Source organism: Phoxinus phoxinus, assembly GCF_949152265.1.
Source record: "Phoxinus phoxinus genome assembly, chromosome: 14".
NCBI lineage: Eukaryota > Metazoa > Chordata > Actinopteri > Cypriniformes > Leuciscidae > Phoxinus > Phoxinus phoxinus.
In genome coordinates this window covers 30,113,411-30,127,604 of record NC_136889.1, presented here as the reverse complement: position 1 = coordinate 30,127,604, position 14,194 = coordinate 30,113,411, and the positions used below count along the sequence as shown (strand labels likewise).

Here is a 14,194-nt window from a genome sequence, read left to right as displayed (position 1 = left end):
CTCTATGCCACTAATTCTTTATTACTTACAACTTTTTTCAAAGAAGTGTGGTTTATAGGCACAACATCTTGACGTGCATATATACACCTCTCTAAAATGTGCTTTATTAATGTACAGTATCTGAGACAATCACATTTCTAAGTAGCATTCACTCTTTAAAATAACGGTTAGGGTTGTGGATGTGGCGATGCCATAGAAAAAATTTTTTTTTTGAGCAGTTCTTATAGAATAGTGGACATTTTAATAACCACAAAAATAACCTTTTGTGTAACGCAGTTTCCATGGATGTTAAAGTTTCTTCACTGAACCACAGATGGCACATAGAAAGAACCTTTATTTTTAATAGCGTTGCCATAGTTTCACTCCAGGTAAATGTGTGTGCGTTCCTAGGAGGAAAAGACCTGTTGGAATCACACCACCTGATTTCACCAACGCAACATGTTCCTGGATCAACATCTTTGCCGATCCTGGAACAACATTCCAGTCAACCAATCAGATTTGAGGGACAAGTTTACAGTTCATGTCAAGTTTAGTCTAATAACCAGGTTAGGTGCTTCTACATCAGTGTTATTCACCTATCATTTCATGATTTTAGGGATAAGTTATGGGTATGATAGGGTTAGGACTAAATATGTTGACGGAACACGTCTAACTCGGCAAAATCAAGACAATATAGTTGATTAAATTATGAATTGATGAGCCACAGTATAAAATGCTATTAAATTTATACCTGTGAGTGCACATTCAATATTAAACAAATGTATTATGTTGCTTGACAACAGTAAACAGCCTACGGTTGAAGTACTTGGAAGAAGAATGGTTCATTCTGATTATTATCGATAATTAATAATTTTATAATTAATAATTTCTGCAATTATTTACTTTGCCCATGTCATGCCAAACGTGTGTGCCGTTATTATTTCCATCAAACACTCAAGGAGAAATTTGGAAGAATCTGAGTTTCTGTCTTTTTAGGGCTGTGAAACGATTAATCGCGATTAATCGCATCCAAAATAGAAGTTTGTGTTCACATAATAAATTTGTGTGTACTGTGTATAATTATTTTGTATTTGTAAATACACACACGTGCATGTATATATTTAAGATTTTATTTATTTATATATAAAATATTTATATTTATATATAATATAAATTTGATCTAAATCTATATACAGTATATGCATGCAAATATTTCTTAAATATATACAAGCATGTGTGTGTATTTATATATATATATATATATATATATATATATATATATATATATATATATATATATATATATATATATATATATATATATATATATATATATAATAATTATACACAGTACACACATATTTATTATGTAAACGCAAACTTTTATTTTGGATGCGATTAATCGCGATTAATCGTTTCACAGCCCTATTTCTTTTCAACAAACATTTATTGTGACCATGTCTGACAACAGACCAAAATGAGGACCGGATCAGACTCTCCCTGCAGGTGTTAAGTCTCATCCATATATTCCCAATAGCATGCCATTACATTGTATGTTGTGTTAGGTTACAACACACGTGAGAAATATTAGGAGCAATGATGTCAAATCTGTCCGGTTGTAAAATGTAAAAGCTTTGTTGGGGTGGAAGTGAATAATGAGTTAAATGTCAGTCTGTTCCTCAAACAAATCTGCCATTTGACCGCAGAAGACTTGGAATATTGCATACAAGTTGTATGGGCTATTTTTTTATTTATACTTGTGTTGTTTATTACTGTTGTTGTTATTTCTGTTTTTGGAATGTTTGGAGCGTGAAAAGTGCCACTAAAAGATTCTTTAAAAAAAAAAGTATATTTCATGCAAGAAAGAAAGTCATGAGGGTGAGTAAATAATGGCAGATTTTTTTTTTTTTCATTTTAAAAGCAGTTTTGCATTGTGCACCATGTTAAAGAACACCACTTACTTACTTACTTTAATCACGGTGACTCAAGGCCACGCGTGGCTTATTGCTACAATTAACATCAATCAGAAAGAGAAAACACCTTCTTATCAGAGGAACACACTGGTCACGCCTCGGCGGTGTTCAGATGCCTTGTTTATTTAGTAGATGTTATTTTAGTAGATGTTTCTGTTCATGACAAATGCTGTCAAAATGTTAATAAGAGCTTTGCCATAAAAAGCATATCCAATATCCCTCAAAATTTAATATTATGCAAACATGCAACAATTAAATATGCTAAATAATACAAATGCACGTAACCTCACTTTATTTACCAGTGTCGTTGCTGTTGACTTCAAATACCCGCAAATCACATCCTTGTATCATTTTTATTTCTGAAATTCAAATGTTGAATATGTTTCTCCAAAGATGTTCTTATTATGAGGAGATAACAATTAATCTTGCTTCTTCACATCACGTTCAGTGTGAAAGGACTACATCTAAATCACATCGTTTATAATTAATTGCTCTGGATGATTCATTACATTTTGATAATTTGTTAAAGACGGACCTTAAAATTGATGACAATATCCCTCTAGGATAATGGAAAATGTGTCAAACGGCACAAAAGGCTTCTGACTGTATTTTTCACATCTGATGTGACACATATTAATTAAACACGGCTGGAAATAGCACCTTCCACCTTCACAGAGTGAGCTGCTCAGGAAATAAAGTCATGTTCAAATATAGCTTGCTTTCACTGCCGGGTGTCTGCACATGAGACCGGCCAGAAAGCATAAGCGATAATTGACATGGAATCCCCAGCATCGAGGACTATAGATGGAGACTTCCTATTGTGATGCTGAAGAGCCTCCTATCACGGACACGGACCTATTCTCAGCTTACACATTCAAAGCATTTCCCAAATTCATTCCCATTAGTGGTTGTGAGAGCGCCCATTAATCTACAACTGGACACACTCTGAAAATGATGGGTTGTTTCAACCATGTTTGGGTCAAATATGGACAAACCCAAACGTTGGTTAAATTTTTTTTATTACATTTTTAAAGTTGGGTTTGTCCATATTTTACCCAAACATGGGTTGAAACAACCCAGCAAGAGAGACGGCTGAAGCCACCAGTTGCACAGCCACGGGCTCCTGGCTTTCTAAGAGCACTTACACTTAAAGGGCCCTACCTTGCACTCAGCACAAATGATTTTGTACACCGTCAATGTATCATTCCTATTTTGCACCCGACGCACAGCGGACTTCCCTTTTTTTTCCACTTTTTTTTCTTTGAATAGTGAAAAGAGGAGATGTGTTCCGGCACAAATGTTCCCTGGTGCTTTTTTGCAGTTTGAGAAAACAATTCCGTCACAGACCCGGAAAAAAACCTAGTCTAAAGTCAGTGGTGCATTATTCAGATGCTATTTTAAAGGGGTGGAAAAAGTATGATTGGAAGTGTGTAATGTTTCTGTTTGATCATAAACAACATCTGCAAAGTTACAACGCTCAAAGTTCAAAGCAAAGGAAGATATTTGCTTTTAAAGAAAAGGACTACAACAAACGGCTGGTAGGAACTACACGACATTCCTCCCGGGTTAGTGACATTCACAACCCTAAACTGTACATAAGCCCCGCCCCCGGGAACACACAGTCCATGTTGAGAAGAGGAAGAGTTGTTGTAGTCGAGCACATTTGTGAATCAGCTCAAACTTTAGCATCCATCTTTTCACATGCAATAGAAAGTCACTCTGTGTGCATCTCACAACAGTTCCTATATGAGCGATTTATAGATTATCATGACAGAATATGCTAATTGAAGACCGTTAACTCCACATCAGCAACATAAATTCATCAACTAACCATTCAGAGGCGTCCTGTTGCTTCTACATGTTGTCACTTCTTCTTGAGTCTCTCTATCTTTGTCTGACTCCGTTTTAACATTAAAGACAGAACAGTTTCTGTCATTTTAGTGTGTGTGCGTGAGGGAATCGCAGCTGCTAACACACATGAGCTGTTGAAACCCCGCCCTCTGCAGCAGCTCATTTGCATTTAAAGGGCCAGGCACAAAACGGTGCGTTTTTGCTAACCCTCAAAAAGTGACAACTTTAACATGCTATATAAAAATATCTGTGGGGTATTTTGTGCTAAAACTTCACACACACACTCTGGGGACATCAGATATTTATTTTACATCTTGTGATAATAGATTTTTCCACCCCTTTAAGGGCGCATGCTTGGCCATAATGTAGCGTGTGCACAACGCTCATACACTTATCTTCTCTCATCTACACCGATGCAGCAGTTCCCATTTTTGCAAACCATACATAATTACAAGGAAAAATATTACCACATTACACATTTAGCCAAATTATTCAGGCTAATTGTAATGACGGATCAAACCTATTACCACACCTATGAGTAATGAAGCTACTTCAGACCAATCCATTTTAGATTTGCGTCGAGATCCCCCCAGAAAGTTACTTGTGTTTCGCGTTTGATACTTGCGTTTCAGATCATTAAAATAGGGCCCGAAGAGTAACTTCGCTGATTTACAACCCACTTTCTATGGTTATTGTTACGAATTGCTCTGAGACATGAAGGTTGAGATCCAAATGCAGCTTTAAATAAGGGGCAATCCAGACACGTAATCCAATATACAGGCAATAGGTCAAAACACAGGTAGGCAGTCCAAAACAAACAAAGGAGTGATAATAGTCTGATGTGGAGTGTCCTCTGGTGGCTCTCAAGGGCACTCCAGCTGGTGACCGTTACAGTTACAATGTTGGTAGGATTTGTAAATTAACACTGTTCGCTGGTTCTCCATGTTATTCTGGACCGAGAAATCAAAACGCGTCACTCGGCACACTTTTGACAGCTCCAGGGCTTTAGTCAAAGCTACATATGTGACACTGGACCACAAAACTAGTCACATGGGTCAATTCTTGGAAATTGAGATTTATGCATAATCTAAATATAATAAATAAGCTTTCCATTGATTTATGGTTTGTTATGATTTGACCATATTTGGCTGAGATACAACTTGAAAATCTGGAATCTGAGAGTGCAAAAAAATCGAAACATTGAGAAAATCGTCTTTAAAGTTGTCCATTTATGTTCGCGATTGTGCTGCATTCAATAAATGATTTATATATTTACAGTAGGAAATTTACAAAATATCTTCATGGAACATGATATTTACTTAATATCCTAATGATTTTGGGCATTAAAGAAAAATCGACCCAAAGAAATTTTGACTCATACAATGAGGTATTGTTGGCTATTGCCACAAATCCTGTGCGACTTGTGACTTGTTTTGTGAACCAGGGTCACATATTATATTATATTATATTATGACATTTTTTGTGTTTCTGGCCACGAACAGTCGGATTGGCGAAGGGTTATTAACAGAACAGTTATTGTAAGAGTAGGGTAATGTCATGATTCCTGTCTTGTGTTCCCCTGGTCTTGTGTGGACTTTTGTTATTTCCTGTTCTGTGCCATGTTTTGTAGTCCTTTGTAGTTTTTCTTGTTTATTAGTCTCCCCAGGTGTTTCTGATTAACCACGCCCCCTTGTTATCTTGTTTAGCTTGTTTGCCTGTGTATTTAAACCTCTGTTCTTCAATTGTTGTTGGTCGGACGTTGTAGCTGTTTGCTGTTCTTTGTTCCCGTCCTGAGTTTCTTGTTCTGTTGTTTGCCCTCGATTACCTGTTTGTTTCATTAAAGTAGTGCGTGCATTCTCTCTTCGGTTCGTCCTTGCCTCATCATAACAGAACGACCGACCGACCAACGATGAATCCAGCAGCATTAAAGGGTAATCTCCAGCCAAGTAGGTGGCTACGCCTGATTCTTATTCCCAGGATGGCTGCCGCCATTCCTGCTAACCCTGAGTTTCTTCAGATCATGCCTGCCAACTCTGAGTCTCTTCGCGTCACGTCTGCCGATCCAGAGACTTTTCTCATCACTTCTGTCGATCCAGTGTCTCCCGAACCGCCCGAAGGGTCGCCTCCTCCCTGGCCGCCCGAAGGGTCGCCTCCTCCCTGGCCGCCTGAAGGGTCGCCTCCTCCCTGGCCGCCTGAAGGGTCGCCTCCTCCCTGGCCCCCTGAAGGGTCGCCTCCTCCCTGGCCCCCTGAAGGGTCGCCTCCTCCCTGGCCCCCTGAAGGGTCGCCTCCTCCCTGGCCTCCTGAAGGGTCGCCTCCGCCCTGGCCCCCTGAAGGGTCGCCTCCGCCCTGGCCCCCTGAAGGGTCGCCTCCGCCCTGGCCGCCTGAAGGGTCGCCTCCTCCCTGGCCGCCTGAAGGGTCGCCTCCTCCCTGGCCCCCTGAAGGGTCGCCTCCTCCCTGGCCCCCTGAAGGGTCGCCTCCTCCCTGGCCCCCTGAAGGGTCGCCTCCTCCCTGGCCCCCTGAAGGGTCGCCTCCTCCCTGGCCTCCTGAAGGGTCGCCTCCGCCCTGGCCCCCTGAAGGGTCGCCTCCGCCCTGGCCCCCTGAAGGGTCGCCTCCGCCCTGGCCGCCTGAAGGGTCGCCTCCTCCCTGGCCGCCTGAAGGGTCGCCTCCGCCCTGGCCGCCTGAAGGGTCGCCTCCGCCCTGGCCGCCTGAAGGGTCGCCTCCGCCCTGGCCCCCTGAAGGGTCGCCTCCGCCCTGGCCCCCTGAAGGGTCGCCTCCGCCCTGGCCGCCTGAAGGGTCGCCTCCGCCCTGGCCGCCTGAAGGGTCGCCTCCGCCCTGGCCGCCTGAAGGGTCGCCTCCGCCCTGGCCGCCTGAAGGGTCGCCTCCGCCCTGGCCGCCTGAAGGGTCGCCTCCGCCCTGGCCGCCTGAAGGGTCGCCTCCGCCCTGGCCGCCTGAAGGGTCGCCTCCGCCCTGGCCGCCTGAAGGGTCGCCTCCGCCCTGGCCGCCTGAAGGGTCGCCTCCGCCCTGGCCGCCTGAAGGGTCGCCTCCGGCTCCAGCCTCCGCTCCACCACCCTCCTGAACTTTCCTGAGGAGCGTCTGGAATTCACTCCTTAAGTGGGAGGCATGTCATGATTCCTGTCTTGTGTTCCCCTGGTCTTGTGTGGACTTTTGTTATTTCCTGTTCTGTGCCATGTTTTGTAGTCCTTTTTAGATTTTCTTGTTTATTAGTCTCCCCAGCTGTTTCTGATTAACCACGCCCCCTTGTTATCTTGTTTAGCTTGTTTGCCTGTGTATTTAAACCTCTGTGCTTCAGTTGTTGGTCGGTCGTTGTAGCTTGCCGTTCCTTGTTCCTGTCCTGAGTTCCCTGTTCTGTTTGCCCTGGATTACCTGTTTGTTTCATTAAAGTAGTGCGTGCATGTGGATTCTCTCTCCGCTTCGTCCTTGCCTCATCATAACAGGTAACAAGGTTCCAATTCTCACTATTAACTTGTTTATTAGCATGAATATTACTAGGATATTAGCTGTTTATTAGTACTGCCTCATTCTGCATGATCATATTCTTCATCCCTAATCCTACCCAATACATAAACTTAACAACTACCTTACTTACTATTAATAAGCAGTAATTAGGAGTTTGAGGCAAAAGTCGTATTTAATAGTGAAAATTTGACCTTAATCTAAAGTGTGACCAGAGGAGATTTATCACTGAAAATTATATTGTACTTGTATTGTACAGCGTGTTCCCATCATGCACTGGGCTGTGAATAACTAATATGGGTTGCATGTTTCACTGTTTTCCCAGTTGTATTTACACTGTTTTATCATTGCTTTTGATGTTAGGTTTAGTAACTTGCGTTTTTTTCTAAACCTATGGAATTAATTTTCTACTCAATGACCAACTCAAACTGTCCAGGTTGTTACCATTATTGTGTGTTGTGTACCAAGTCTTGAGGTATACAAAGAACAAAGAGTGAGTAAAATGTACTTGAAACTGACTCTTGCAAAGTAAACTTCAAATGAGTAACTAGAAATGACTCAACAAACTCTAACTGGCAACGCTAAATTTACTTCTTCTCTTTGTTTGTTAATTTTACACAATTTAGTAAAGTAGATTTTACTTAAAGGGGTGGTAAAATAAATATCTGATGTCCCCAGAGTGTGTGTGAAGTTTTAGCACAAAATACTCCTCAGATATTTTTATAAAGCATGTTAAAGTTGTCTCTTTTTGAGGGTTTGCAAAAATGCACCGTTTTGTGCCTGGCCCTTTAAATGCAAATGAGCTGCTGCAGAGGGCGGGGTTTCAACAGCTCATGTGTGTTAGCAGCTTCAATTTCCTCACGCAGACACACTAAAATGACAGAAACTGTTCTATCTTTAATGTTAAAACGGAGTCAGACAAAGATGGAGAGACTCAAGAAGAAGTGACAACATGTAGAAGCAACAGGACGTCTCTGAATGGTTAGTTGATGAATTTATGTTGCTGATGTGGAGTTAACTATCTTCAATTAGCATATTCTGTCATGATAATCTATAAATCGCTCGTATAGGAACTGTTGTGAGATGCACAGAGTGACTTTCTATTGCATGTGAAAAGATGGATGCTAAAGTTTGAGCTGACTCACAAATGTGCTCGACTACAACAACTTTTCCTCTTTTCAACATGGACTGTGTTCCGGGGGCGGGGCTTATGTACATTTTAGGGTTGGTGATGTCACTAACCCCGGAGGAATGTCGTGTAGTTCCTACCAGCCGTTTGTTGTAGTCCTTTTCTTTAAAAGCAAATATCTTCCTTTGCTTTGAACTTTGAGCGTTGTAACTTTGCAGATGTTGTTTATGATCAAACAGCAACATTACACACCAACTAAAGTTAGAAAAGTGAAATCATACTTTACCACCCCTTTAAATCCATACATGTGAAATTTACTTAAAAAAATATGAGTGCAAAAAGCATGCAAAGAAAAAATGTCAATTTGACTTTTTTTTTTTCAGTGTGGTTTTGCTAAAGTTCAACCATGGTATTTGTAGTAAAACTGTGGTTATACAAATGGTAATCAGTCCACACAAAAACCATGGTTACTACACTTTTACTATAATAAAACCATGGTTACTACACTTTTACTGTAATAAAACCATGGTTACTACACTTTTACTATAATAAAACCATGGTTACTAAGGGATCGGAGGCTTTAGCCGCTGCTGACAACATCCTTCACTAAAAACCAAAACTAACTGACTACCACTAAACATTTAATCTTTGAATTCTTGGTCCCGGGAACAATACAAGTCGACACCATTATGACTAAAAGTTTGCTCTGAAGTATTTCCTACTGAAGTATTTGACTCCGGTCAAGCGTATCCATAGCAGCCTGGTGGGAGTGGCCTTGGATGACAACATGCCCAGTGCATCATGGGTGTTTAGATAACCCATAATAATAATAGATATTATGCAATGAAACAACCGGAACAATAACATGCTTGTTAATCTTAAACAGCTCTGCTTAAGGAGGTGTGAAATAGTGCAGGCCCACACAAGAGCAACACACAGACACAACATAGCAAAGTGAACTGTGTACAGACAAGGAGTGGTGCAGTATTGTTGTAAATGTCCACTATAAAAGATTCACAAAGCAGTTTTAATAATTAAGCATTAAGATGAATTATTAAGCGTGTCTGTTGGCTGGTGTTGCTCAGCTCCAGATAAAGCTCCATTTTGCGACCAAAGTTTGAGAGTGTGTGACTGAATTCGACCAGTAAATTTGTAATGTGTGGAGGGGGAGGGTCCTAGAGATAATCGCGATGCCGGCTAAACATCGTAATGTCTGTCTATCGGCACAACCATATATTTTTTATATTTCTTCTGTCATGACAGCGATGGTGCTGTCGGTTTACCTGGTTGTTGCATCTTCAAAAGTGCATAATAAAACGTGACACTGAATTTGAAACAGCACATTGTAATTTCTGCATCTCATCAAAGTATTTAATACAGTAGAAATGTGAATGTTTGGTTAGCATGTTGATTTACGGTGTGTGTGCCCATACATTTTCTGGTTGTGCCCCTAAAATGTTCAGTTGGGGGCCACTGTGCTCCTAGTGTTAGTCTGGAGCCCTGTAGCGCTCTGTTGGCCTCATGTTCGGGGTTATGGGTGTTATAGTTGACCAACACACAAGCATCCCTTGTTTTTGTGCTTCATCTCTTTCTACTTATATTTAGTAGGTATATATTCATAATATATGAACCGCAACGGTTGCATAACTCATGTTAATGTGTTGCTTCTCATTGTTTCAGATTGCCCTGCACCATGAAACTCACTGTAGTTCTTCTCCTCTCTGCTTGCTGTGTGCTGTTTAAACACAAGTGTGACGCTCAAGGTAAATCTATCTATTCCACCGCAAAATACATTACATGCACTGTAAAAATGTCATTTTACCGTCTATTCTTGATTACTGCACATTGACAGTTATTTTTACAGTAATACAAATAATGACAGCTGTTTATTATATTCTCACTAACAAAATATATTCATTTATAACTGTTAAATTGCCTGTAAGAAATTAATGTCATTAAATAACATCCATGTTCCCAATTAAATCAACAATACTATAGGCTAAATCATTCATAAATTCTGAATAACCTGCAAAAGCATAAATTATTCACTGACATTTTAACCATTTTTAGATTTTTGTCAATGCATAGTAAACTATTTGTTTATTAAATTTGAGTGAATGTGTACTAAAAGTTTCCTTTTGATTTCAGCATGAATGCTCACTAGATATTGATATCGACTATGCAGCACAATCTGCTTATTTGCCAAGTTAGAAATCAAGTAGAAGTTTCACAACATAATGTCTCAAATCAGCTTTACTGAAAATCCTGATGTTAATGTTTCAAATATCTTAATAGCCTATATATTCGTGCCTTATTTGCATTGCATTTAGCAGACTAGAGCTGTATGATAATATATTATAACGGTTGAGATTTGGTCAATAATATATATTGCTTTACGTCAGTGTACTGTATGTTTATGCGGATAAAGTTGGATGTTATATATCCAACTTTATGTACAGTATATAGCTGGGTGATATAATTAAAAACAGTTTAAGTAGGGCTGTAAACGATTAATCGCGATTAATCGAATCCAAAATAAAAGATTGTGTTTCCAAAATATGTGTGTATTGTGTATAATTATTTTGTATATATAAATACACACACATGCATGTATATATTTAAGAAATATTTGCATTTATATACTGCATATATATATTTATATGATTTATATTATGTATAAATAGAACTATTTTATTTATAAATAACACATTTTTCTTAAATATATACATGCATGTGTGTATATTTATATATACAAAATAATTATACACAATACACACACATATATTATGTAAACACAAACTTTTAATTTGGATTCGATTAATCGCGATTAATCGTTTACAGCCCTAAGTTATATGCAATGATAAAATCAATTAAGCAGTTGATATTTGTTGTATCTACAATATTTTATAGTGTATTATAATGTAATTATACATACACTATAATACTTTAAAATATCAATTTAGTAAGTACAACAATGAAACTAGTTATATGACACTGGCAAAATATATGACCAATGATAAGTTAAGACCAAAGCACACAACCAACATGAGCAATTATAAAAGATAATGTCGGAGCAAGTTCATTGGCCAAATGCAATAAATAAAGAATTGTCCACATAGGCGGTTCATTTCCTCAGTCAGTTTCTGCAAACTGTGAATCATGCAACCGGACCCTGGCGAGTAGATGACATAAGACTCAGGGTCCGGGGCCTTTGATGGCTCCTCTGTGGCCCGACCCGTCTCATGAGTATTCAGCTGTGAAATTCCTGTCTGGTTAGAGAATGTGACAAATCTGTGTCTCAGTTGTTGGGCGCAGGAGTTTGTGTCTTACGCACGTGTTGGGGTCAAAGGGCAATGCCCACAGTCCTTCCAGAGGAAATGTCACTTGTGCCCATTGGCCTGCAGTTGAAGATGAAATCTGATCTGTGAGATGAGTTATAGAGCGGGCCAATGGGGCCCCGGGGCCTGTGACTGCCAGGGGCTTTCAGCTGAGAGGCTCAAACCTGGAAACAAGCCACCGCAATGCAGAACTGATACCGGCCGACCGACCTCTCTTGAATGTGTGCCAGTGCCACGACGTGAAATAAGAAATGGGAAATCATATCAGTTCCTGGCCCATGCTCAACAATATCAGTCGTGTCCGCTGAACATTTTATAGCAGCTTTGATGTTTTACATTACGGTACATTGGGATTATTAAAGGAATAATTATTTTTATTATTATTACAGGGTTATTATTACCATTAATGAAAAAATCTAATTAATTTAAAAACAAATTGTGTTCATTGAAATACAGCTGAAATAACATCAAATATAAATATTACATGAAATAAAATGTTGCCTTGATAACTAACAACGAACAAAAACTAATAACAAATAATGACAAAAGCACGCAACAAAATGACTAAAAATGAAGCATGAAAATATAAAAATAAAAGCTTATTCAAAAGTTAAAGGAAATGTTAAAGGAATGCCCTTTTCACAAGATGTAAAATAAGTCTCTGATGTCCCCAGAGTGTGTGTGTGAAGTTTTAGCTCAAAATACCCCACAGATATTTTATATAACATGTTAAAGTTGTCACTTTTTGAGGGTGAGCAAAAACACACCGTTTTGTGCCTGGCCCTTTAAATGCTAATTATTTGCTGCTCCCGGCACAGGGGGCGGAGCTACAACAGCTTGCACTCACACAGACACACACTGAAAATTAAAAAAACTTTTAGCCTTTTATATTCAAACCGGAGTCAGACAATGATGGAGAGACTCAAGAAGAAGTGACAACATGTAGAAGCAACAGGACATTTCTGAATGGTTTGTTGATGAATTTATGTTGCTGATGTGGAGTTATCTTCTAGTCATCGATTAGCATATTCTGTCTTGATAATCTTTAAATCGTGTTCAGGGGGCGGGGTTTATGTAAATTCTAGGGTTGGTGATGTCACTAACCCCGGAGGAATGTGTGTGTATATATATATATATATATATATATATATATATATATACACAACTTATCTTATCTTATAAATAAATAAATAAAAAATAGTATATAGGCCGTTTTGTATCTCACAATTGGAGGCTTCTGGAAAACTCACACATTGAATCACTTTGAATAATCTTTGGATAATCCCCAGTCGAAATAAAAAAAACTATAATATTATATAAATAATTCACTGACCCAAAAATATGAATTCTATCATCATTTACTTACCCTCATGTCATTTCCAAACCTGTATGACTTTCTTTTGTGACAACACTAACTTTTAATAACATCGACACTGGACTTTTTCAAAATATATTATTTTTGCTTCACAAAAGAGAAAAAGTCATACAGATTTTGAATGACATGAGGGTGAGAAAACAAGATGACAGCATTTTCTCACTATTTTCTATTCTAAACTATTCCTTTTAAATGCATAGCAGAGAATTCACTGAGAATGACTTGAGCCCAGCATTTATTATTTCCTTACAATCTGATCCATTAAAACCAGACGTAAACATGGTTACTGGACATTACATCACACAACAAAACCGTGCCTGTGGCAACATCTCTGCTAAATTATATTACGTTGCTTCCTGCAGATTTCGTGGTGCTATAACACACCACGTAAACCTACCAACCGAACTGTTAACAAAAACAAATCGTGAGTTTAGAATTATAATCTCTGTTTAGGGTATTATAGGGTAGATATATTGAGCATCAAAGTTTTTACATTCCATCTGGCAAAACTGAGATGGAACATTTTTATTTTATTAATAACTACTAACAATTTTTTTATTTTTTTTCAAAAATAACACCACACAGGCATTAATAAACACCTAATGGATCAGATTATGTCAAAAACTCAATTTCGAGATATACGATATTTCGAGAAATAGAACCTTATAATTCTAAGCTCACGAAATGTGAGATAAAAGTGTATTTATTTTCTGAAGCAACCGTGAGCTTCTGCTTCTTCCAGCACTTGAGCTCTTTCGTGACTCGTGTTTCACAGAACTCATATTCAGGCGCTCCGCATCGCAAGTGTACCGGGTGAAAAACTGAGCAAGTTTAACACATCAGAAAAGCCAAACATATGGAGCTGAATATGTGATGCAAAAGTTACTAGTTTACAAATGATGCACTATGGTACAAGTCAAGTCATATTATAGTATTTTGCAAGAAAATAAGTCATTATTAATCGATATGCCCCGCGCAATCAGTTCAAGACGTTTATCAAGTTGTTTTGTGTTTTACTGCCAGTTGTGTTAGTGACAGTTTTTTTATTAGCTGGAAACTGCAGTGAATCGCATGT

At 38.9% G+C, this 14,194-nt stretch overlaps 1 protein-coding gene across 9 annotated transcripts in view; it reads left to right on the top strand.

Moving 5' to 3' along the window:
* The window catches only part of dlk2 (delta-like 2 homolog), a 528,840-nt gene that overhangs the window by 492,448 nt on the left and 22,198 nt on the right, over positions 1-14,194 (top strand). For all 9 annotated transcript variants that reach the window (XM_079634648.1, XM_079634645.1, XM_079634647.1 and 6 more), the window contains one exon: positions 10,087-10,169. In XM_079634648.1, coding sequence (XP_079490774.1) covers positions 10,100-10,169 — 70 coding nt within the window. In that variant the 5' untranslated portion in view covers positions 10,087-10,099. The remainder of the gene's footprint in view (positions 1-10,086; positions 10,170-14,194) is intronic.